We start from the raw sequence: 26503 nt of genomic DNA, 5'->3' as shown, positions 1-26503 counted from the left end.
AATTTCTGTCAAGGCTGCTTTTTACCCATGTCTTGGTGTCTGCAGAGAGCAGGCCTTGAAGGGCACACTGCAGACTCTGGAATGCACTGGAGATGAGACCATGCAGCCGGGTTTGCAGAGTTTTGATCCTGGCGAAGGACTTTCTGTGGCAATCAGTCTTGCCTCCCTCTTCCACAGTCTGTGTTCACCTTGGCCCTCCTGATCTCACGTTGTTAGTGTTGCCTTCCCTGGTCAGAGTCTGTACGAGTTGGAAAAGGAAATGGTTTTAAGGCAGGAAATCAACTGGTGGGTGATGGTTAGAAGAGGCCTTCAGTGTTCTGAAGAGGGACCGAAAGGCTGCCATCTCACGTCCGTCCTACTGCGGACTGGCCTGTACTCCTCGGGAAGAGATCAAGCAGGGGACATGTAAATACCTGAAAAGATGAGACATGACAGTTGGCCTGATGTTCTGAAGTGGTCCCTTGACATCTAGCTGTGCCTTTGGATTATCTTAATTGGAGAGATCAGAACTTAATTAGAACGTAATTGAGGAGCTACATTAAACAGAGCTGGCTTAATGGCTGCTTTGTGAACTTCGCTTGGGAATTCTTCCCATCAGCATATCCCTGAAAATATTTTGGGCACTCACCATTATGTTGATACTTTACTCATCGATTTTTAATAAAAGTCTCATGTTTCTATCTGTAGCGATAAAGACCAGTGCAGATTTACATGAGTTTGTTTCAACTGGATGTGATTTATAATTACTGAGTGTTATTTATACACAACTAAGATTCTGTATTTCCTGGAGTTACTGGCTTTGAGGGCTTTTTCAGAAAGTGACAAAAAACCCCATTCAAAATGACTTACACAGAAAGTAATGTTTTTTTAAGATGTGAGAAGCCCACGGGGAGATCTTCCAGTACAGCTTGACTGGAGAGCCTCAATGATGTCCTTAGAGAAAAATGTTCTTTTTTCAGTGTTTATTCATTGATAAAATGATGTTTCATTATGGCATGTTCATGTAATACTTAGACCGTATTCCACCTCCTTAATCTTCTCTCACCCCCCCCCCCAACCTCCTGCTGGTCCCCTTCCTCTTCTCAAATAGTCTTACTTCTGCTTTAAAGTCATGCATGTGTGTTTAACCTGAATTCCACATAGACCGGAAAACATGAGATATTTGTCTTTCTTGGCCATATCCCCCTTATCCCTGCTATCCTCTCCATGAGTATTCCTCCCTCCCAGCAGTCCTGTCTGTTCCCCTCTACCATTTCTTCTCTACTTCCATGTCACCTGGATATGTATTAGGTATCTATGTAAAACCCAGGACCCACAAATGAGAAAATGATATTTGTCTTAAAGGTTGACTAAACCTGCCTAGTATGATTATCTCCTGCAAATGACATGCTTCATTTTTCCTTACAGCTGAAGACAATTCCACATTGTGTGTCTATACCACATTTCCTTTATTCGTTGTATGTTGGTGAACCTTTTTTAAAGACAGGACATTGCTATAGAGCCCAGGCTGACCTCAAACAGGCAGTTCTCATGCCTTAGCCTCCTGACTGCTGGAATTACAGTTGTGCATCACCAAAGCCAGCTGGGATCTTTTGGCTGTGGGGGTAGAATTCTGTACGCCCGTTTAATCCAGATTTCGGTGTTTTCAAATGTTAGTTGTTTCTCTTCTCAGCCTTCAGCCCTTCAGTCTATCCCGTGTGTGTGCTCAGCATAAAAATTGGTATAGACTACTCTATGAATTGATCTCATGTTAATGTGTGCCTTTCTCTCTTTGAGAGTTGCGGGTTTTTGTTTTGTTTTGTTTTGTTTTTTAAACAATATTCCCCTTTGCATCATTTTAGGACCATTTTTTTTTTCAAATCCACATATCCACCATGTATCTGTTACAGCTACATGTTCTATTTGCTTCACAACATATCTACCCACCAACCTGTCAGTTCTTCCTCTGTCTGTCCAGAGGGCTGCTTTGGACTCATCTCAAAGTAAATTACAGATCTGTGATGACATGTGTCCCTTGTCACTTGCTCTTTTCCCTTTCAACTTTACATTTTTGTTGGTTTGTTGTTGAGACAGGGTCTCAGGTATCTGTCCCAGGCTGGCCTCCAACAACGTGTGTAGCCGAGGGTGATCATGAACTTGTGATCTCCTGCTTCCTCCTCCCAACTTCTGGCTTCTGGCATCCACTGCCGCATCTACCGGTCAGCTGTAGGTTGTGTTGGGTGGTGTTCTGCTTTTAGGATTTGGGGCCCAGAAAGATAGCTCACTGTACAGTCTCAAAAACAAACACACAGCAACAGAAATAATGTGGTGGACTTCACAGTTGCCCGTTTGCTCTGCTTGCACAAATATGCACACTTGTGCCTTGTAGCAGTCAATGGTTCATTGTATCTGCCCACGTCCTAGGAGCCTGGCAGCCCGAGCGTCCTCAGTCCTGCGCTTTCCTTTTTCTGTTACTTCCTCCCTTATCTCTCCACTCACCACAGCTTTCAGTTGCCTCTCTTCTCCCTTTCAGCTCCCCAGTAGATAATTTTTAAACTAAACAACAGCTGAACAATACCCCACTGTTCTGCATGTCTGGGTATGCAGGGCACGTCCACGCCTGCCCAGAACTGGAGGAAAATATCATCTCTCGCATTTTATTTCTTTGCACCAAAAGCAAATAAATCTGTGCGTGAGCATCATATGGCTATGTCTAAGTCTGTTTAATAGAGTGAGCAAGGCTGCATTCTCTGCATGGAATCTTTACCACTAACGGGTATGATAAATGCCAAGGGGACAAGCATGGTGTGTGGGAAGACGGAGACCAGCATCTTACAGTTGCTCCATTGTTTAAGCCATTAGGCTGCAATTCATGCTTGGTTACATGTTTGCATTGTTGTAACAAGTGTTTTCTTCTTTTAAGGTAGCTTTTGAAGGGAGCTCTCCCTTTCATACACAGCCTTTAAAAAGCAAAAACAACAAAACAAAACAAAAAAACACTATGAGAGAGAGAGAGAGAGAGATAGAGAGACAGAGAGAGAGAGAGAGAGAGAGAGAGAGAGAGAGAGAGAGACAGAGAGTGAGAGACAGACAGAGACAGAGACAGAGAGAGAGAGAGGAGAGAGAGAGAGGTTGTAAACTTGGGAAGGAGGGAGGTGTGGATCTGGGAGGGATGGACACTGAGTGACAGTGATCAAAATATGCTTATAAAATTCTCAAAGAACTAAAAAAAAAAAGAGAAAAAATATTGTATGTCAAACAAACAAGCCCTTTCTGAGATAGCACTTTTCATTTTATCCCCTTGGTCGGCTGTGTTCCAATTTCTTTATAAAAGCTGTTGGCTTCGAAGTAAAAGACAGCGAATAACCTCCAGCGATTCGGGCACCACTGTCTTCTCTTCACTAACGGCCACGGTAAAGCTCCCTTTAAAGTCCCTGAGCAGCAGTCTGCTTTTCTGTGACCATGAATTTCACAGCAGTGCCATCAGCTTTCTGGTGGATTATAAAACCAAATCGGATGCTTACAAGGGAAGAAGAAAAAAAGAAATCAGACGGAAATGTTTCCTAAGAAAACATTGTGGTGAGCTGGGGCGCAGCTCCGTTGGTAGAGTGCTTGCCTCGTACGCCTGAGGCCCTGGGTTTGGCCCCCAGCTCCACACAGACCAGGTACAGCAGCTTCTGCCTGTAATCTCAGCAGTAGGGAGGCGGAGAAAAGGTTATTTAGACCCTGCTACATAGCTAGTTTGCGGCCAACCTAGGGATACTCTGTCTCAGAAGGAGAAGAGAGAGAGCAAGCAGTTGTGGGACGTGAATGAAATGTATCCAGAATTATACTAATAAATCTTTGTTGGAAATGCCCATATCCTTGTACCCGAGTCTCTCTTGCTTGGACCCCCTGGAACTGTCCCTGCATTTCTTCATTCACCTGCTCCACACAAGGCACTTGATGAAGCCCCAGGTAGAAAGAGGGGTGTGCAGCCTGCTCCCCAGAGTTTGGAATCTGGAGGGAGACATACTCTGTGGCTTGTTACTTTCTGAGATGCTGAGATGGGGTTCATCAAACTGCAGGACAGCCTTTCCTACGTGGAAAAGGCTTCCTGGGGCATCTTAGGATTTGCATGGGATTGGAGAACTGAAAATTAGTAGTTGTAACTTTCTCTTTTGTAAACAATAATCAACCTAGCACAGACAATTTGGAGACAAAAAAAAAAAAAAAAGGTAAACTTCCAACAGGGTGTGTAACTCAGTGTGCTTAGCATAACACTGTGAGCTCTGAGTTCCATCCTGGGCACACCACCAATGGAAGAGAGAGAAGGGGAGGGGGCTGCCTCCTGGACTGGCAGGTCTCGGAAACTTGAGTCTCTGAGGCAGGTCCAGGGTCCAGTACAGTGTGACCAGGAGATTGTCACTGCAGTCTACCTGATGATGTCTTGCTAATGGATCCCTGTTGTCTTCTCTGGATAGGGCTGTTTTGGATTAACTGACTCCATCTACACCAGTCCTATTTTCAAATAAGGTCATAATCTGAGGGGGTGGATAAGGATACTAGCAGAAGAATCTTGGGGAAGGTGCAATCCAACCCCTTTCCTCCTCTCCCTCCACATTTCCTGCTGAGCCCTCTGCTACCCTGGGTGGTTGGTAAGGGATGCTGGTTGACTTGAGCTAGCTCCCTGCATCATAGATCAGGGGAGGGGAGAGAAGGGAGAGAAGGGAAGGGTGTGGTGATATTTTGATTGTGCTCTTAACAAATAAAGTTCGAGTGAAGATCAGGGGGCAGAGGCAGCCACAGAGCTCAGGCAGTGGTGGCACACACCTTTAATCATAGCACTCAGGAGGTAGAGGCAGAGATCTGTCTGGATTTCTGAGTTCAAGGCCACACTGGGCTACATGAAATTAATCCTGTCTAAAAGAGAAACAGAGCCAGGTAGTGGTGGTACACACCTTTAATTCCAGCACTTGGGATCACACACCTTTAATTCCAGCGCTTGAGATCATATACCTTTAATCCCAGCACTAGGAAGGTTGAGACAGGAAATGATACGGCTGGGCAGAGAAAGGAATATAAGGCAGGAGGAGACAGGAACTCATGATCTTTCAGGCTGAGGAGTAGGTGAGGTAAGAGGTGGTGGCTGCTTCTCTGATTTTTCAGCATTTACCCCGATATCTGGCTCTGGATTTTCATTTTAAGACCAATTAGGATTCATGCAACAGAGGGGAGAGGAGATCTATAGGGACAGAGAAAATTTCCAGAATACTTTGCATTCTTCGGAGGGCTACCAACATGGCCTCCAGCACCTCTAGACTGACTTGGGTCTTAGTCTCTGTCAAAAGGGGTTCTCCGATTTTTCCTGGGGTGACATGAGCAAATGATCATTTACTCCAGCTGGGCACCAGTGACCAACCAACTAAGTCGTTCCGCCTGGGTCTGGCTTGGTGAATCAGTGAGTTCACTGAGGCTGCTCACAGGCCAGTGGGATGGGTCACAACTCACACGTCTCATCCCTGCAGCCTCCTGCATCACTTGTGGGCACCTCTGCTACAGGAGTCCCCTTTCCCCAGCACCTACTTGTCTGACAGGGGAGGGACCCTGTGAACACGTGGGCTCCCCGGGGCGTCCTAAGTCCTATGTATGAACTGTGGGCGTCGGTTCTCCCCTTCCACCATGTGAGTTCCGAGTATCGAACTCAGATAATTAGGCTTTGCCACAAGCACCCTTGCCCACTGAACCATCCCACTAGCCCTGCTCCCCTGAGTCCCAAGGAGCATAGCTGAGGACGGAGCATCTCAGTTCAGAGGAAACTGCTACACAACAAACCAGAAAGGGACCCTCCATTTCCCAGTTCCGTAAGAGTTCTCTGACAGGAGCTGATGGTTCTGTTGCAGCCACAGAAGGGAGAAATGGGAGAGAGGATGCGCTGTACCCTTCTCAGCACAGCGTGACCCAATACCCTAGAATGTTTTCCCCTTGTGAGTTCCCAGCTAGGGCTATATTTGGCTGCTTGTAATGGTAAGAAGAGTGGCAGTAAACCCAGTGAAGTTTATGTTGCCTCACACATCAAGAGAGGGATAGTGTAGGCCCAAGCGGGCACAGTGGCTTAAGGCAGTTAGCAAAGGCCCAGCCGCTCCTAACCCCTGCTCCGTCATCTGTAACGTGTGGATTTTTGTTTGGTTCATTTGTCTGAGGCAAGGCTTCCTATTGCCCAGGCTGGCCTCAGACTCAATGTGGAGCTGAGGGCAGCATCTGACTCCTGATCTTCCAGCCCTGCTTCCTGAGGCTGTATCCCCGTGCCAGGCTGAGCACATGGGTTTTGGTCTCAGGGCTTGACGGGACTATACCATGTTTAGGCCAACAGCTGTATTCCAGACCGGAAGTAGAAGGGAACTTCAGAGGACAGCAGGGGAGAAACCAGAAAAGCAGAGTGTTCATAGACACCTCTTGGCTGTGTCCACTTCTGTCTCATAAGGCAGAACTGTGACCCATAGTTGTCCCGTTCTTCTCAGAAGCCCAGGGAACAGTTTTGGACCTAACTGATAGCTGTGTGGAAGCAGTAAGGTTTTTGCTAAGAGATGGGGTGCATATGGGTACTAAGGACAGCTAGCAGGAACAGTGGACCCAAGTGCTTGGCTTCTACCTTCCAGTGCTTTAAATTTTTACTCTTATGTTTTTCCCTCCACCTTCAAAGTAGCACCCAGGTGTGAAGTCCAGCTGTGGGCTTGAGTAGACTGAGGGACTCAACAAACACAATGTGAAATGTGCCCAGTGTTTCAGTCAGTAGCCAGTGTGCCATATGCCATGTGCCTCAGCCAAGAGCCAATGTACCATGTGCCCTGTGCTTCAGCCAATGGCCCAATAGCCAACCACACAAAATGAGGACACACCACCTAGTGCTGTTGGCACTGCCCTAGTCCATGATGTACGCACAACGACAGAAATCATCCAAGGTTCCATCTCTCAAAATGTACCCTACTTGTCCTTTCTATAAGTCACACGTGACTCAAAGCAAGTTGTGATTTAGATAATAAGATCCTTCCCACCAGTTCCTAGCTGTTGTGAACCATAAAATCAGCCTCTTCGGGATGGAGAGATGGTTCAGTGGTTATGAGCACTTGTTGCTCTTCAGGACCCTGTGCCAGCCTGGCACACAAACATCCATAACCCTAGTTCCAGCGATCTGACGTCTTCTTCTGGCCTCCGATGGTACAGGAATGTGGTGCACATACATACATACATACATACATACAGCAAAATACTCATACATATCAAACAAATCTTTTTTTTTTTTCTTTTTTTCAAAATCAGCCTCCTGAGGTACTAAGCAAGGAAATGTAATAAGCGCCTACCTGGTTCACTCACTGCCTTTCGATAGACAGTTAGTGCCCTACTGTCAGAAAATGCTTTATCCAAAGTTGACTAGAGAAATCTCTCAGGCTGCTGCTTTATATCGCCCACATACTGCTTGTTCACAGTCTTTTTTTTTTTTTTTTTTTTGGTTTTTCGAGACAGGGTTTCTCTGTGTAGCTTTGCGCCTTTCCTGGGACTCACTTGGTAGCCCAGGCTGGCCTCGAACTCACAGAGATCCGCCTGGCTCTGCCTCCCGAGTGCTGGGATTAAAGACGTGCGCCACCACCGCCCGGCCACATACTGCTTGTTGACACACTTATAAACCCCATAATGGACCCATACATGTTAAAACGGGTCTAATCAATTAACCCCTCTCTTTGTGCTACACAGACATGTGGGTAGAGGAAGAGCATAACTGAATTTTATCTTCTCTCTTTAGAGGAAGAGAACCAAGTTCATTGCCTGCGACTTCCTAACTGAGTGGCTGTACAAGTAAGTTGTTCCTGTCGTGAACATTCAATGGCCCCCAGGATTTGATTGTGTCCATCTGCAATAGAAGAGTAACAACTGACTTAACTCTCCTTTTTCTTGCCAATCGAACACGGTCGTGTGATCAGCCAGAATCCAAAGAGGGCAGGGGAGCCGTTCACGGAATTCTTCTCCATTCCGTTTGTAGAGGAACGGCTCAGGCACCAGTAAGTGTAAACAGTTGACTCCTAATGTTTTTTCTCTTATGGGTATGTGTGTTTGGTGTGCATGCACGTGTGTATGCATGCTTGCATGTGTGCGGGCCCACGTGTAAAGGCTGAGGCTGACGTTGGCAGTCCTCTCTGATCACTGTTCCCCTTGTTCGTTGAAGCTTGTGGTTGTGGTCGGCCTGGGCAGCCAGCTTGCTCTGGGATCCCATGTCTGCCTTCTGAGCACTGGAAGTCCAGGCAGCCAACATTCTCTCCCGGCGTTTGTATGGATTCTGGGGAGCCCAACTCTGGTCCTCATGCTCACACAGCTCTAGCCACTGAACCATCTGGCCCACCCAGTCCTAATTTCAAGGTTATGGTTATGATGGCTTCCTTTGGTGTAAAGGAATTCACTCATGCACTGCATCTAGGACTCCAGGTCAGTTATGCTTGGGACTCTTGTCTCCTGTTATTTGTCCCACAGACTAAGTTCGCTCCGTCTGCACACTGGTTCAGCCCAGAAACACTTGAGAATAGCACAGAAAAGAAGTTCTTAGCTGGAACAATTTTTCTTTCCCATCTCTTTCTCTGTCTCTGCTTCTGTCTGTCTCTCTGCTAGTGAGGCATGAGCTCAAGGCCCTTGTACATGCCAGATAACAAGCAATTTCCCAGCAGAGCTGCAGTCCCTCCCACAGGCCTCAAACTCAAGCTCAATCTGTGTGAATCTGAGGCCAGCCTAATCTACACATTGAGTCCCAGGCCATCCACAGCTACATGGTGAGACCCATCTCAAAGAGATGGAGGTGAGTGCTGAGAGACGGCTCAGTGGTTAAGAGCACTTGTTCTTGCAGAAGACCCAGGTTCTGTTCCCAGCACCCACATGGCAGTGCACAAACATCTGTAACTCCAGTTCCAGGGGATCCAGTTCTGACATCTGCAGGCATGGGGCTCACATGTGGCACATAGACTGACATGCAGCAAAACATACACATACAATAAACCCAAAAAACAAAATGCAAGACCTTCTTCTCTCCATGAGATTCTCCATGAGAATCCTTGTAAACCCCTAGTCACTCACCACCTGGGATTCTTCAAGGGGCCTCCAGGTCCCCTCGTAGCTCATAGAAACACAGTGAGAAGTCGCAGCCATCATTGCAGCTGGAGACAGAGTGTTCTGGCTTCTGCTGGCATTTGTATTCTGTGCTTCCATTATCTTTCCAGGAGATGCCCAGGAGCATGCTAAAAATGAAATCTAATTCACACGATGTAATAACATCTGGGGAACACCCCCCTCATCACACCGAGAGATTGGTGCTGAGGAAACCAGAAATGAACAAATTAGGGCTAAAGCCCTAGAACAGAGAGGCATGTTTACAAGCAGCTGCAGTTGGTGTAGTATTTTAACTCCGGGGTTAACAAAACACTAAAGGGAAGTTGTGAGGCAGGAGACCCTTCCTGGGCCTGGAGCCAGCCCAGCTGGGTTGAGTCCAGCCTTGGATTTGAGCATTTAGGGGACGTGTTCTTCCAGGGTACCTTGGAGCTGGAAGAGCCAGCCAAGCGAGCAGGAACCAGAGTCCTTCAGGGAAGCAACCTCTAGCCCACACTTTTGGACTTTGGCTGTGTGGGGAGCTGTACTGTGCGTTGTAATGTTGGCAGTATTGGTGCCCTTTCCCTACTAGATGCCGGTGGCACCCTCACCCCTACAGTTTTGATATTCCAGAATATCTGCAGACAGATGAATGTCTCAAAGCTGAGGGTTAAGCAGATTACCCCAATTGAGAATCTCTGATCTAATCCTGTGGTTCTACCCTGGCACATTTAAAAATTGCAAGCCAGGGCTAGAGAAATGGCTCAGCCATTAAAGGCTAAGCTCACAACCAAAATATAACATCTAATGCAAGCCAGGCGTGGTGGTATGCACCTTTAATCCCAGCACTTAGGAGGCAGAGGCAGGCAGATCTCTGTGGATTTGAGGCCAGCCTGGTCTACAGAGTCAATTCCAGGTCAACTAGGACTACACTTTGTCCCAAAAACTAAACAACAAGAATAAAAATTGTAAAACCATCTGTAGAGCTTTGTTCCCCTCAAGACCTGTTAAATCCAAACTTTCAGGCTGGCCTGAGCATTATTTTATTTTCATTTTTGTTTTTGAAAGCTTCCTCTGTGTACAGTTTGTTTGTTGTGGTTTCCATTTTTGATACAGAATCTTACCATGTAGCCTAAGCTGGCTTCAAACTTTCAGTCCTTCTGTCTCAGCTTCCTGAATACTGGAATGAGAAGCAGGTACCAATCTAGCTTCCTGAGTAATCAGAGTACAGTCAGGTTTGAATTCTGAGTTCTCTGTGGGTGACTCTACATCAGAGGTCACCTTGCATCTGGGTAATAATAACTGGTCCAATTGAGCAGTTACTCTGCTGAGTGCTTTCTCTCTCTCTCTCTCTCTCTCTCTCTCTCTCTCTCTCCTTTCTTATAAAGATTTATTTATTACATATAGTGTTCTGCCTGCATGTATCCCTGCAGGCCAGAAGAGGGCAATAGATCTCATTACAGATGGTTGTGGCCACCATATGGTTGCTGGGAATTGAACTCAGGACCTCTGGAAGAACAACCATTGCTCCTAACCTCTGAGCCATCACTCCAGCGTGCTAAATGCTTTCTTGAATATGATCCCTTTCAACCTCCCCACAGCTCTTGGATATAGATGCTAACACTGGGAAGTTGACAGTAAAGGAATGAGTCCTGGGGAAATCCAGTGATCACTGCGCTTCTTCCCCACTCATGTAGCCTGATGCAGGTTGGCCACACTCTTAGAAACAACAGCAAGGTCAGAATACACAGGAAATAAAGAATGGAGAAGATGCCCCACACCGTCCTTAACCTTCTCTGTCTAAGAGGTTCTTAATCTTTTCCACCCCTCCTCACAGCACTGAGCCCAAACTACCTGCAAGGAAGACTGGGCTGTGCAGGTGGGTGGGCTCATGGGTGCTCGGGGAACACCCGCTGTCTCAGCCACAGCCACATTTCAGAAAAGGAACTGAGGCTCAGGGTGATAAGTCAGCATCAGAGACAGGACTTGGACCGGGCAGCCTGCCTTCAGTCAGCCCTGTCAAGAGCACAGCTCACCATTGTACTGCCTTACCTGTCAACCGGAACTTAACGGGATCAGTATTGAGAGCAGGAGAAAATTGACCTCATGAAGGATGTAATGTATATGCATATGTGTAACTTAAGGGATTTGAAGTGGGTATTTTGACTTAATGAGAGTTTCCTTTCCTGGCCCGACTTTAGCAAACAACCCCTGTGTGAGATGTGATGCTAGGTGTATCTGCTATCACTTACTGCCTCCAGTCAGTCTGTCTACCAGCCTGGGAGCCATCTTCCAGGACAACCTGGGTCTTATGCTAATGTCAAAGTCCAGCTGCCTACAGCACAATGCCATTGTTATGTGAGGTCACAGCTGGATTGGAGGCGTTGGTCACAGGTGGCTACTAGTGATGATCCTGTAAAAGATCCTTCTCCTACCAGGTCCCTCGTCCATCACCCTCTCTCCCTACCCTCAGTGTAGCAGACTCTGTATTCTGTCTAGTCTTTCATAGCTATTCTTCCCAAGCCTATTTTTGTTTTAATATTTTTTGTATAGCCTAGAACACTGACAATCTTTAAAAATACTCTTCAGCTCATAAAATTGTAACTAGAAACCGTCATGTACAAATTATGCATCTTTATGAAATAAATTATACAGTGAAAGAAAACGTTTCAAATCAAGGATTGTCATGGATTAAATCACTCTAGACCAAAAGAGTCTTTCAGAACAATGCTTCCTTCCAACATGGATGACTTTGATTTTTCTCCTAGTGAAGAAATTTCTTTAAGAATTCAGAACAGAGCCAGGCGGCACACTTTTAATCCCAGCACTTGGGAAGCAGAGCCAGGCAGATCTCTGTGAGTTCGAGGCCAGCCTGGTCTACAGAGTGAGATCCAGGACAGGCACCAAAACTACACAGAGAAACCCTGTCTCAAAAAACAAAGCAAAACAACAACAAGAAGAGTGCAGAACAGACCTGAGGCTGAGGCTCAGTTAGGAGAGTGGTAGAGTGCTTGTCTAGCATGCTCAAAGCCCTGGATTCAGTCCCTAGCACTTCATAAACTGGGGGTATGAGGGTGTGGGGGTGGGGGGGTGCATGCCTACCATCTCAGCACACCAGAGGTGGAGACAGAAGGATCAGAAATTCAGAGTCCTTGGTTACTCCTTAGCCTTGGCTCAAAAGAAGGTTGTAAAAAAAAGTGGGGGTGATATTTATTCCTTTTCTTTTTGCTCTAATTTCTCACTTCTGGTGGATATTTATAGCTTTTCCATAATTATAGTAAAACATAAGTTATATTAAAACATAAGGCTTTTCTGCATTGATTTTGTTGTTTCTGGGCACTTAACTTGCCATATTTCTCAGTCCACATACTCTAGTGAGCTAGAGTACTCAGACGAGGGTAGGGCAGGGCTGTCCAAACAGAGCAGGAAACCCTAGTCCTGATGATTGCTACCTAAACAGGTTCAATCAGAGATAATCTCAAGACTTTTTAAGAGGCAGCAGGAGGGAGTTTCCTTTCCAATAGACTTGTATCTCTGCTTTTATCTTTTCAGCTCTAGGGATCAAACCCAGGGCCGTGGGCATGTCAGACAAGTGCTCTGCCAATGGGCTACGGCCCTAGGCCTAGATTTGGATCTCAGGGCGACAATTCTTGAGTTGCCGGAAGCAATCAGATAACAAAACTGTGCCTGATAAAAAGCAGGCCTGAGAGATAAGAGTCTGAGTTCTTGTTTGTTTATTATCTGGCTGTGCCTAACCCAGCTCTGTTCTTTTGGATTTAAGCGAGCAAGTAAATACCTCCTTCCCCACTTTTTTTCCTTTCAGCCAGTTTGAGTTCACTTTCTGGTACTTGCAGATAGGTCCTCTTTCATGATTTTGCCACATGCCCTCTAGTACTCTGTAGTAGACAGCTTTCTGTAGGTTCTGCTGCAGTAACAAATAACCCCACGCCTCGGTGCTCTACACCATGGGTTTTACTCTTTTCATGCGGTGTGCGTGTCATCTTGGGCTCTGCTCTACATCCCATTCCATTCTAGAACTGGGGATGAAGGGGCAGCCCCCTTCCTTGGCCTCACAGAAGAGGAAGAAGAACCATGGTTAAGCCGTGCAATGGCAGACACTACGGCTGCTCACATCCCATGTGCTAATGCAAGTTACGTACCTGAAGTTCAGCATCCGTGTTAGAAGGAAGTGGCCCCGGCCTCAGGGAGGAGCTGAGAGGCGTGTAGCACAGAGCAGGGGTGCCCAGTTCTTTCACAGGAAAAGGAGTGATGACGCAAAAACAGTGGTACAGTCCACTGTGGACCCTTCCTGGAGTCTGAGGAGGGAGTTTCTTCCCTGCCTTTCAGTGGGTGTGCATTACGGCATACCTTGTGCTGGCCTTACCCTTACTCAGAACTCAGCACCATCCCCTTGAAGCATATAGCCCTAACTCAACCAGCCAGCCAGAGGCAATGGACTTATTTGCTAGCATCTTCAGAAGGAAATACAGCGATTTTTTTTTTTTTTTTTTTTTTTACTTCAGCCAAGAAGTATTGCCCTGAGATTCAATCAGAGTCGTTAGCAAAAAAGAACTATCGAATTGAGCTAGGAACAAAAGGGTCCGCTGCCCTCCTGGTCTCAGGTCTCAGGGGAGAAGGCTCATGAAAGACATCGTTGAAACTGAGGCCTTCAATGAAGCCACGACTGTGTTAGAAGAGAAAAGGTTGCTTTGGGTAAAGTGTTTTTTCAGCCAAATGCTATCCTTGGACAAAACAAATAAAGAAGAAATCCCACCATAGTTTGATGACGAAAGGTGTCTTATGACCACAAACTGAGGTGAAAACAGAATTGTCCCTGTGGCATCTGAGGACAAGTCCCAGAGGTATGACCGCCTCTTTGCAACGAAGTTAACCGCGGGACTGGGCATGCCCAAGCTTTCAAGGTAGCCCAGGAAAGTGCACACGTTTGCTTCTAATGTTCATAGCTACGTGGTGGTTGGGCAGAAATTTTGTTGTCGTGCCTTCTTGATGGGGTGCGGTGGGGGGGAGCCTTGTCTTACAGAATAGTGTATTTCTGTCTCAGTCATCACCAAGGCCAATCTCAGGGGGGCAGTCCGTCCGTCATCTTGTCTCTTTGCTCTTTCATTTATTTTAGGAGGGAGGCAGGAAGTGAAGCTGCTTCAGGGATTTGGGGCATGCTGGGTTGCCTAAATCCTCAGAGTGGCTCCCTGTCATCGGAGGGTTGACATACAGGTGGCCATTTTTCTGGGGCACATGGCACAGTTTCCTTCCCTTCTTCCTGTTGCTTGTGTGCACAAGCCAGCGTGGCAGACTCATCTGGGCTCCATGCTGTGGAGCTTGTGTGCACAAGCCAGCGAGGCAGACACATCTGGGCTCCATGTCGTTGCTGCCACTTATGAGGGATATATTAGTTGCTGCTGGCTGCTTCATACAGTTACCACAAACTCAGTAGGTTAAAATCACACATATTTCTTTTATTGTTTTGGAGGATCCAGGTCCAAAATCAGTTTTACTAGTCCAGAGTTGAAGTGTTAGGATGGCCAGTGCCTTTTGGGGGCTGAAGGAAGAATTCTTGTCTTGATTTCCTAGCTTCTACAGGCCAATCCTTCGCTACTGTCTCCTGTCTCTTCTAGTCCAGTACTTTTCCTGCCTTTCTCTCTAAGTGGTTATAGCACTGAGCCTTCTTGGTAGTCCGGGACCATCTCCCCTATCAAGGTCTCCAGCTCATTACATCTGCAGTTCCTCGTGCCATAGAGGGAACATCCATCCCGGGGACTGGGGATTCCATGCAGAGATCTTGGGGGCACAGTGTTGGTAAGCTTTCCATGACTGTAACGGATGTGCACCCTAATCGGCTCGTAAAGGGGAAAGCTTTACTTTGGTTCACAGTGCAGTTTCCAGTCCATGGCTGTTGGGGCCTCTAGTTGAGCAGGGTTTCATGGCAGGAATGTGTAGCTGAGCAAAACCACTCATCTCGAAGACAGAATATTACGTAGCTTCTCTTATATGTGCAATCTAGACTTAAATATCCACACAAGATATGTACCTTAGATTCTTCTCTTGTTTCTGTGATAAAATATCCCGACGAAAGCACCTTAAAGGCAAAGGGGTGGGTATAATTCCAGAGGGACACAGTCTGTCATGATGGGGTCTTTTGTGACACTCTTCCTGGGTGACATGAGCAAACACCCACTTCCCAGGAGTGACTGATGACAGAGGAAAGCAGGTGACCCGGTGAGTTTATTGGGGTTATTTGCTGGAGTGTGGGTGAGGGGCTGCTTACAGGAGCAGAAATAACTCAAAGACAGCTGCATCACCAAATCACCAAGCGTGGTGACAGTTCACAAAAGCTGGAAGCCTAGAGCACACTGCACAGCCTGCAGGCAGCTCAGTGGGTCAGAGGATGTCTCCTCCAGGCATCTCAGGTGGTCTCCTTCCAGGGAGCTTGGCTGAGGCTGAGCCTCTTCTAGGCACCTCAGTTGGTCCGAGAGTCTCTCTCAGCAGTCCTCACTGTTCATATAGGCTTGGGGAGGGAGGGTCCTAGTGTAGCTGGTCAGTTTCAGGGACTTCCTGAAGCTATTCAATTTACTTTCTGAGATAAAGGAACTTTCATGTAGGATGGAATATTACACACACACACACACACATGCGCACACGCACACAGTTTGGTGGTAAACAACAGAGATCCTGTCTCATCTAAGGTGTGATGTGAGGACCAGTTCTTTAGGTTGAATTTTTCCTGTGTCTTAATGAACTTCCCTTAATGGAGGATTTTTATCTTAGAGGAAACTTGTATACAACATGGGGAAGACATGGCCACCTGCAAGAGCAAGAAGCTGGCTGGTCACATTGCAGCCTCACACAGGAAGCAGACAGGTGACCAGAAAGCAGGACCTGGCTATAAAGTCAGTGAGACGCTATCCTTCCTAAAGAGTCCACAGCTTTCTCTGATGGTGTCAACCACCTGGGAACCAGATGTTGAAACGTGAGTCTGTAGGAAGCAGCTCACATTTAAACCAAAGCACTGTGAAAGCAGAAAAGGGACTCTGTGGGGAAGAAGAGGACCAGTGAAGGAGGAAGGATGGACAAAGGAGGGAGGAAGGGGCAAATTTAAATAGTAATATGTGGAAGAACATGTCATAATAAAAGTGATTTTGATACTAACTTAAAAAAAAATCAACAAAACCCCACCCTTGTCATAGCCAGGAAACAAAAGAAAGAGAGAGGCTCAGAGTCTCACATACCCTTTAAGGACACCTTCCCTTCAATACCTGTAGACCTCCCGCAGGCCTTTTCTCCTAGAGGGTGCACTGTCTTCCAACAGTCTCACACTGGGGACCAAAGCCTTACCACGTGGAGCTCTGGGGGACAATCCAGCTCTGAACCATAGAGTCGGTCACCAAAGGATTAAATGGTGTCTCTATTCACAGGATTTCTGATGCAGGACATAGGTTTTTCATGCCAATAATTCTCCATTTCTCTGCACATGGCCACTGGGTGTCCTGCGATTTAATTCCGACACTACAGAGAGTTAGCATGGATACTGTAGGTCGAGGACCCTCCACAAGAATGCCCATGAATCAGATGCTATTGGAAGTAGCTGGGTCCCAGCCAGCCATGCTGCTTTCTGAATTACCTCCATGAGGAGTTCTCCCAACCTGGAGAAGCCAGGGATGGACCATGTGTTAGTGGAGGTGACGTCAACTTGGAGGCCTTGGTGTGCAAATCCTCTCTGGGTTTGATGTGACTATTGCTGTCTTAAGTCAGCAGCTGGGATACCCCATTGGAAGCCACTGGGGAGCTCTTGGGAGGCAGGGCTATTAACATACCCTTGTGGAGGTGGAGGGCTCAGGAAGTTCTTCTGAGATCCCTCCTCATTGTTAAGTGTAAGATGAAAACAAAGTGCAGTTCTTTTGTGAGTCATCCAGGCCAGGGTAGGACTTTCTGCTGGGGTAGCTGCCTTTGAGTCACCCACACTCCTGTAAATAACCCCACTAAACCGATTGGCTCATCCAGCTTGACAAATGGAATTTTTGCTTTGGTCCATTGATGCTCCCGCTAGCTCTAGGAAAAGTCATGTGGCAGGCCTATATTACTGAATTCCTCTTCCATCTGGGAAGACCCCTTTAATAACTTTTCAGTCAGACTCTGTATGTCATTCCTGGTCATTCTGGCTTTGGTATGTGTGTGTGATTGTGATGTACGTGGTGTGTGCATATGTGTGTGCACGTGTGAATGTGGGCGCATGTCTGCTTTGGTGCATACGTAGAGGTCAGAAGACAACCTAAAGAACTGGTCCTCACATCACACCTTAGTTGAGACAGGATCTCTGTTGTTTGCCACCGTGAATGCTGTGCTAGCTGGCCTTGGTGTTTCTAGGGACTCTCCTCTGTCTTGCTGTAGGACACTGGGATTACAGATGTGTGCCACTGTGCCCAGATTTACATGGGCACAGTGTAAAGTCCTTCATGTAGGGCAAGTGGCTTACCCACTGAGCCATCTCCCCAGACCTCATTCTGGCTTTTAAATGGTCCTGCTTGCTTGCTTGCTTTACTGCTGGGCTTCCTCCTGTTTAAATTGAAGTCTTAGTCTCCAGCCTCTGGGTGCATGTAAAACTTACCCTTCCTCTCTTCCCCCACCTCAGGGACCTAGAATGTAGACAAGGGGATGTTAGCTCTTGACTTTCTCTAATCTCTGTCTTTTCTGAGTCTGGCAGAAGCTCCCACCATGTCTGTAGCACTTAGAATCGACTTGGTCACAGGTATCACAGTCACTGATAGCTTCCTGTCACATTCCAGATGTGTAGTGATGGCAAAATACCAGTTACACCTGTGGCTCCTTTCAAGTACAGTAGTTGACCCACCATATTAGTTATAGTTACAGGTGCCTAATTTAGAGGCTCGCGTGTTGTGGAATATTATTTTAAGATGTGTTATACTTGTTTATGCTGTGGAACATTTGTTTAATGATGCAAAGATGTGTTGCATTCTTTATCTTGCATTTGCTTAACTCTGTCAACGCTGTATTACTTTGCCTGTCTAAAACACCCAATGGTCTAATAAAGAGCTAAACGGCCAATAGTGAGGCAGGAGAAAGGATAGGTGGACAGGTGGGGCTGGCAGCAGAGAGGATAAATAGGAGAAGTTTAGGAAGAAGATCTAGGAGTGAGAGGACTCCTGAGGCCAGCCACCCAGCTACACAGCAAGCCACAGAGTAAGAAGTAAAGAAAGGTACATAGGATAAAGATAAAAGCTCAGAGGCAAAAGGTAAATGGGATAATTGAAGTTAAGAAGAGCTGGTTAGAAACAAGCCAAGCTAAGGCCAGGCATTCATAAGAAATAATAAGACTCCATGTGTGTGATTTATTTGGGAGCTGGGTGTTGAGCCCCCCTAAGAGCAAAGAGTAAAAGATTAAAACAAACAAACAAACAAACAAACAAACAACTACACACATGTATCACAATATCACCAGTTTTTCTAATATTTTGGTAATTCTGTTTTAATATAATTGGTCTGCTGTAATCCTTTGTATCGAATCTTAGTTTTTAAAAATAATATTCTGGGTAAGAATCAAAACTGACAGAGTAGAAGGGGGTCCGAAGCATTTTTAAAAGAAAAGCAAAGATCTGGAGTGTAGCTCAGTAGTAGAGCATCTTTAAGATGCATAAGGTCGTGGGTTCAATACTCAGTGACATCAATAATCTAATGATGTTTTGGAAAGGGTTGGAGTGGGTAAGCTTGATCTCCCCCAACACACCCTGACCTGAACTTACCCTTGGGCGTGGGAGGCCAATTGTTAAGTTTCCCAAAGTCACATTAGGAAAGGCACATGACTAGTTACAAGTGAGCTAAATAACATCACAATTGGGGTGTATTTTATGAAACAAAACAAAACAAAACAAACAAACAAAAAACCCCAAAAAACCAAGTCCCTTGGTTCTGGTCTTTAAGAGGTTTCCTGTCTCTCTTACCCACAGGGGGAGCATGTGGCCCAGCTGCTGGCTGTTCAGTAGGCCGTTATCTGGGCTTAGGGCTTCAGTGAGGAGGTTGGCTGAGCACCCTGCTGTGTGTCTAACCAGGGCAGTGACTCAGCTGACTGGAGTAATCACTGCTTGTTGATTTCCTGGGGCGGGGGTGAGTGAGGAGGCGAAAGCCCGATCACAGCCCGCTAACCACAATTTCTAAATATGCTGGAAGGCTGCACTCAGAAGTTCTGCATGGACCTCTGAAGAAATTCCTCATGTCACAGAATTCTGGGACTTAAAGGATCCTAGGAGATCCCATCTGAAGAGGTAGACAGCCATATGTCTGGAGGTAAAATTCCAGCAAGACTATTGGACTTCTGCCAGTGGCTGACATTCCTAAGGCTGTGAGGGGGCTGGAGAGGTGGCTCCATCTGTAAAATACTGTTCAGATCTCTAGTACCCAGGAAAGAGGCTGGGTACAGTTATACACACCTGTGGCCCCAGTACTGTGGAGGTGGGGACGGAGTCCTTGCTGCTCATTGGCCAGGCAGCCAAGCAGAATCAATGGGCTACAGGTATTTTTTTTTTGAGTGCCTCAAAAAAATAAGATGGAGTGAGATTAAGGAAGACAGCCAACATCAATGTCTGCCTTCTACATCTACCCGCACCCACGTGCACCCCTTGCCCCAGAATGTAAGTGCCCAATAAACAGTGTAAGAGAGTAAGGCAGAAGTTAAGGTGGAGGGCCACATCTCTTGCCAGATATAGTAGGTGGATAGCACACCCAACCCTAGGCCATTAAGAGACTTTACGATGATGGAAATGGATTTCTATATGGGTCATTCCTGCTTTTATGTCCCAAGAAAACAGTTCTTTTACTTAATGAAAGGAGCATAAATTTAATCTAAAATCTGATGTTCAATCCTGAGCAAGCTTTCTTTCTTCCTACCTGACTCTGTAATTCATACAACTGCACAGAGAAATGGATGAGGACTACCTTCCCAGATCTTTTTAGTGTGTGTTTATGAGTGCAAGCATGTGTGTGGGGACTCAGGTGCATGTACCTGTGCACATGAGGACTAGAAGAGAATGTCACATCTCTCAGAGATTGGCTAGATTGGGCTTGATGCGTGGGCCCTGGGATCTGAACTCTTGTCTTAGTGATTGCACAGCTGGTACTCTTAAGCACTGAGCCAGCTCTCTGGCCCTGTTCTCACTGCCCAGTTCACAAGCATGGTATATCGTCTCAGCCCGCAGATCTTTGACTTTGCAGCCAAAAGCTGCAAAGCATGTGAATACATTTTTAAATCCACACAACGCACACACTATCAGGAAAACTGGTTTCTGCTCCTCTCAAGATTATAGCACTGATTCTTAGGGTGCAAATACATTTAATTAAGAGGAAAGGGAGGCAGTCATGCTGATCATCATTGCTAATAAGGCAAGTCGTCCTGGAGACACTCAGCAATAGAATGTCTGCTCTGGGGATGTCCAGCTCCAGCCATGAGGGGCCTCTTTGCAGCAGCCTCCTCCTGTGATTGACACATTCATCTCTCTTGCCCCTAGCGTCCTGGTGATGAGGCTTGCCTCTTTATTTTTATCTGACCCGAGGCCAGCTGCACTGATTCCAAGATAGGGAAGGACCTGGCATGGCATCTGTCCCTTCAAGCTGGCCCACTGAAGCAAATAATTCCCAGGCGCTTCACTGGGAGAGCAGATCCTTTTCATTCAGCCTGATACACGCCAGCTCTCTCGCACTTACTCTTGTTTGCGAACGAGACAGCACTGTATTATTTAGCCATGAAAGCCAGGGACATCACTAAAAGTGGCCTCATGTTACTGCCTCACAGGCCTATTAGCCATCTCATTTTGCCTTTTGCACATGTCATTGAGATGCAAAGCGGCTCTGGGTCTCATTACTGGACAAGGCCCTTTGTTGGGCTGGCCTGGCCCCAGTGCCTCGGCTTTGCAGTTCTTCCGCCCTCTGGTCCCCAACAGGATACTGGTACTTTGGCATTCGCTGAGTCAGAACTGAGATATACCTACAGCCAGGGAAGAATGCCACTGTCCCCAAATCTCCCTTCAGATGTCAGCCACAGACGCTCCTTTGTTAAAGCAGCCTGACATAGAACTTTGCTGAGGAGACTGGGACAGATGACAGTCCGCTAGCTACATTGTCATTGGAAGGTCAGGGGAGGAGTGTGTTCTGTGATTATGGCTTTCCTTCTCTACTTTTTTTTTTTTTTAAACGCCTAGGCAAGTGGCCATGCTTTCTTCTATTGTCCATCAGCTGCTAGACTCCACTTCCATGTTCGTGACCTTCTAGCTGTCTCTCCCCTTCTTTGGTCACTCCCTGTTTCTGGACAGCTTGCGTTCTCGGTAGGAAGCAGTCAGTGACCTTGAGTGAGTTCCCTTTGTCATACCCTCCTCCTCCTCATGCCTCTCAGCCTTTTCAGCCCTAAACACAAGGTCACAGCAGCCCTTGTTTCTGGTGTAAAGATTTAATGAAGCCATGTGCTGCGCAGTGCTTAGCCCACAGCCAGGCTGTTGGTGTTTCGATCTGAAATGTACCCACAGGTCCATCTTATGAATACTGGACGCCATGCTTGTGGTGCTATTTGGAAGGTTCTGGAACCTTTAGGAGGTGGGGCCTGACTGGTGAAAGTAACCAGGGGAGGGACTTGGAAAGTCATGTTTAGCCCTGGTCTCATTCTAGCTCTCTGTTTCCTAGACAACTTAGATATGAGGGCTCTCCACCACACGGTCACATGGCCAAGGACTTCATGCACTCCCCACCATGAGGACCTGAAACCCCTCTGAAACCATGGGCCCAAATAAGCGCCCCCTTTCCTTAAGTTGTTCCTGTAGATATCTGATCACAGTGGCCAGCCTCCACAGCTACTGAGTGCCTGCTGCATGCCTGTGTTGTCCGAAGTGCCAATACCAAGAGGAGCAAACGAGAGACCAGGCTGTGTGCCTATGGCTTTCAGTCCTGTAGATGTGGACCTTCATCAGACAAGCACACAGATTTGTTTCCAAATTGGGCCAAGAACTAGGAAGAATAATAGGTAGACCCTGAACTGGATGTTTTAAATATCATTCGAGTGGAAATCAGAAGAGGCCTAGGAGTGAACCAGCCAGCCCTCGGGCACATTGGAACAAATAAAGGAAAAGTGTTCTCATCTTAGGGCAGATGTGGCCCCGCACCATGGGGCAGGACTGAGTAAGCAGATCACAGGCTGGGATGTAGGGCCCTGCATCTCCTCTGCTGGGCGTCCTGGAGAAGAGAGCAACCTGCACAGCTATCCTCCTGCCTCAGGGCTCTGGAGACACTTTTTCAGAGGAGCTGAAAGGCCAGGTTGGCTGGAACTTGGAAACAGGCCTGGTGGGGCCAGAAGGTGCTCGGCAAATATCAGTCGGTGTTGGTTGTTACAGTGTTATTCTCTAAGTTCACTGCCGCCAGACCAAGGTCTCCTTAGAAACGCCAAGGTCTCTAGAAGCCGTTTTATCTAGTGAGGGGCAGTCACTTCAGGGATGTGAAGTGACCGTGACACACCACTGATTTCTAGCATATGGACACTGGAAGAATGGATGAGCAGGACACTGCCTGTGGAAAGCAGGGCACTCCAGGGGCAGAGCATTGCAGCCAGAAAAGCAGCTCTTAGGCAAGAAGAGGCAAAACCAGAAGCAGCAAACAAAAGACCGTCTGATGGGGCTAAAAGTGGAAAGTGAACATTAGGGAAAGGTTCTCCCAAAGCTGTGTTCGCAGGGGCTGATTATCTCTATAGAAACGTCTACTTCATTCTCCATTGGAGGACGGCCAGCCAGCCGGAAAGCCAGAGCCTGCTGCGACACTACACCCCTAGACAGGGTCTCGGGAACCACACTGCCTTCCTGGCTTTGATTTCTTCTATTTTGGAATAATCTAAAAGCATTTATTCACTCAAACATACTGTATCAAGGTTCTCTCTCTCCCTGTCTCCCCCTCCCCCTTTTTTCTTTCTTTTTCTTTCTGTCCTGGAGGTTGAACCCAAGGCCTTGTGCACGCTAGGCTGGCCCGTGCTCAGTCGCTGAGCACTTCCCAGCCCCCTGCCACTACTTTGAGTTTTTGTTTTGAGAGGCCTCACATAGCCTCAAAGTTGATATGTAGTCAAGGTTGACTTGAACTTAGGCTCTTCCCACTTCACCTCTTAAATGGCCGGATGCTGTGTGTGAGCTGCCAAGCTGGTTCATGCAGTACTTAAGTTACAATGTCACCTGCAAAGGCTGGTGTTCTGTCTCTTGTGCTATGTCGATGTAGTCTTGTGGTGATGACATGGATGTTGCGTCTTCAAGACCAACGTGTAGCCCGAGTCCTTCAAGGGAAGACTGGGCTAGCCCCGATTTAAGAGCACACACTGACTGGACCTGGGAAGTGGCTCAGCTAGTACAGTGCTTGCTGTGCAAGCTTGGGGACCCGAGTTCAGATCCCCAGGACCCATGTAAAAAGCCGAGTGTGGTAGTGGGTATGCCCCAGAGCTGGGTGTAGGGGGCAGACGTGAGACAGTACCTGGTGTCTCCTGGCCAGCTGAACCAAGGAGCAAGGAGCTCCAAGTTCAATTGAAGATCCTGTTTCAAAAACCACAGTGGACCATAATCAGGGCAGACACTGGATGTCAGCCTCTGTCTTCCACATGTGCAGACTTGGATACACGTTCCCCCTATACAGAGAGAGAGGGGGGGAGGGAGAGAAAGGGAGAGAGAGGGAGAGAGAGGGAGACGGGGGGGGGGGGGAGAGAGAGAGAGAGAGAGAGAGAGAGAGAGAGAGAGAGAGAGAGAGAGAGAGAGAAAATAACAATTTTGAAAAAAAATCCCAGATCTAACAGGAAATGCTAACTCAAGCATACACTCTTCCATCAAAAATGACATTTTTGCCCTCTAAGATGGGGATGGATGAGGCTCTTAATCAGGAAGACTATTATGTTGTCAAAGGCATTGCCAGGATGAAGGATGGATTCTCACAGAACTATGACCATTTTATTGCTTTTCAGCCCCCGGCCACCAATCCCCCTGTCCCTGTTACTGACAGAAGAAGAAGCAGCAATCATCATCCAGTCCTTCTGGAGAGCCTATCTGGTAAGGGCCACCTGTGAGTGTGACACTGAGCATGATTGGGACTTGTTCTGACATGGTGGGCCAGTGGGAAAACAGATTCATCTGAAATTGAATGCTGTTGCTCACATATAGACCGACCTCAGAGATTGGAGTCTCTGCAAACAGAGGGATTTGAATTTTATTTTTTTTTAATCAAAATTATTTTACAATTATCATAAAAGATACATTTGAGGGTTGGGGCAGTTGTAAAAGTGCCTGTCATATGAGCTAAGATCCTGAATTCATATTCACAGAATCCGTATAAAAAACTAGGCATTGTGCCTGTAATCCTAAAGGTGGTTAGGGTGGAGGCAGGCAGATCTCTGAAGCTCATTGGCTACCTGGTGTAGCTTAATGGATGAGATTCAGTGTCAGTGAGAAACCTGCTTCAAAAAATAAAGATAGTCATTAGGAGACCCCTGACTTCAAACTCAGGCCTACTCACACACTCATGCTCGCACTCACAAATACCTTCCAACTTTCTAAAGTTGGGTTTGACTGGCCTGTCTGGCCTAAAAATAGTATTGCAAGCCAGACATGGTGGTGCACACCCATAATCCCAGCACTTGGAGGCAGAGCCATGAGGACCACAAGTTCAAACAAGACCACCCTGGGCTGTAAAGAGAGATCCTACCTCAAAAAAACAAACAAAAACAAAAAACAAAAACAAACAAACATACAAACAAAACCCAAAAGGTACTATTTCATGTAAACAGAGAGCAACACACGTTGTTTTCGAAAAGAGCAAGAAAATTCAGATAAAGCAAACAAACTTCTGAGTCGCTGACGACACAGTCATTACCAGCATCTTGGGGTCAAACTCAATACACTGGAAACCTCGACACATGGAATGCCGCGGACATGTCACATGGAGAAAATCACCTTTTCTGTTGTGACTGGTTTTTCAAACAATTTTCCTATTTGAGAGGTTGAGATTATTTCAGATCTCCATGATTACAGTCAGTGTTGTTAACAGCTGTGGGCAGCCGGGTTTGCAACTTTTTCTGGCCACTTAACATAGGAGAAATTCTAGAAATAGAATGTGTAGGTCAAAGGTGAGCTTCTAAAGAGTTCCTGATCCACGCTGTCGTGAAGCCCTTCAGCAAAGATATACTTTAAAAAATGGTGGTGGCGCATGCCTTTAATTCCAGCACTCGGGAGGCAGAGACAGGCAGATCTCTGTGAGTTCGAGGCCAGCCTGGACTACCAAGTGAGTCCCAGGAAAGGCGCAAAGCTACACAGAGAAACCCTGTCTCAAAAAAAAAAAAAAAAAAATGGATTGCCAAAGACATATTGGAGTGAGTGCCACATGTCTCTGTGCTAAATTGTATGCAGCCTCTAAACTATCCGGTGATTGAAAAGCAACATTAGCAAGCTCCCAGGTGAGTGTACAGTGCCTGTTCCGGGGGGCAGTGCCCCCTCCCACAGCTGAAGGGAGGCATCAGTGGCACTGCTCAGATTCAACATCTTCTTATTTTTAGTCAGCATTAAGTACATCCACGGTGTAGCTCGTGCATCACCGGCACCTCCATCTCCAGAGCTTTTCATCTTTCTCAGCTGATGCTTTTCACATCAAGCACCAACTCCTCATTCCCTTGTCCCCTCCCAGCCCCCAGCCGCCACCAGCCTGTTCTCCATGTTCATGAATTACAGGAACCTTATTGTGATGGTGAGTCTTCTCTGTGGATGTGATAGGATCTCAAGTAACCTAGGAGACACTTCTTGTACACGTGGGACAGTGTTTCTACAGGCTTAGTTGGGGTGGGAAGACCAACCCTGAATGTGCACAGCACCATCCCACGGGCTGGGGTCCTGGGCTGAATAAAAAGGAGAGAGCAAATTCATCTGTCTGTTTCCTGACTGTGGATCAATGTCACCAGCTGCCTCAAGGTCTTGCCGCCATAACTTCCATAACATGATGGACTACACCTTTAAACCACAGGCCAAAATAAGCCCTTCCTGTCTGTGCTGGCTAGTTTTATATTAGCTTGACACAAGCTAGGGATATCTGAAAGGAGGACCCTCAGTTGAGGAAACGTCACTATAAGATCCAGCTGGTTTTGTATGATGCTGGAGACCAAAGTTAAAGCTTCATGAATGCTAGGCAAGCATTCTACCCACTAAGTCATGTGCCCCAGCCACACTATCTACTTTTAAAAAACATTCTTTACATTCATTTACTTATTTATTACAAGTGTGAATGTGTGTGTATGAGTGTGTATGTGCACGTCTGTGCCACCGTGTCTGTATGATGGTTAGAGGACAGTGTTTGGGAGTTAATTCTTTTCTTTCACCATGTGGGTTCTGGGGGTGGAACTGAA

General features: G+C 46.8%; 1 protein-coding gene across 1 annotated transcript in view; it reads left to right on the top strand.

Annotated features, from left to right (window-relative positions):
- The window catches only part of Iqck (IQ motif containing K), a 118975-nt gene that overhangs the window by 39598 nt on the left and 52874 nt on the right, over positions 1-26503 (top strand). Inside the window, exons 5-7 of the mRNA XM_059268164.1 lie at positions 7760-7812; positions 7938-8015; positions 24080-24164. Of these exons, the coding sequence (XP_059124147.1) occupies positions 7760-7812; positions 7938-8015; positions 24080-24164 (216 nt within the window). The remainder of the gene's footprint in view (positions 1-7759; positions 7813-7937; positions 8016-24079; positions 24165-26503) is intronic.

The sequence above is a fragment of the Peromyscus eremicus genome, chromosome 1 (genome assembly GCF_949786415.1).
Source record: "Peromyscus eremicus chromosome 1, PerEre_H2_v1, whole genome shotgun sequence".
NCBI classification, from domain to species: domain Eukaryota; kingdom Metazoa; phylum Chordata; class Mammalia; order Rodentia; family Cricetidae; genus Peromyscus; species Peromyscus eremicus.
The sequence above is the reverse complement of the archived record's forward strand: the minus strand, read 5'-3'. Positions and strand labels throughout refer to the sequence as shown.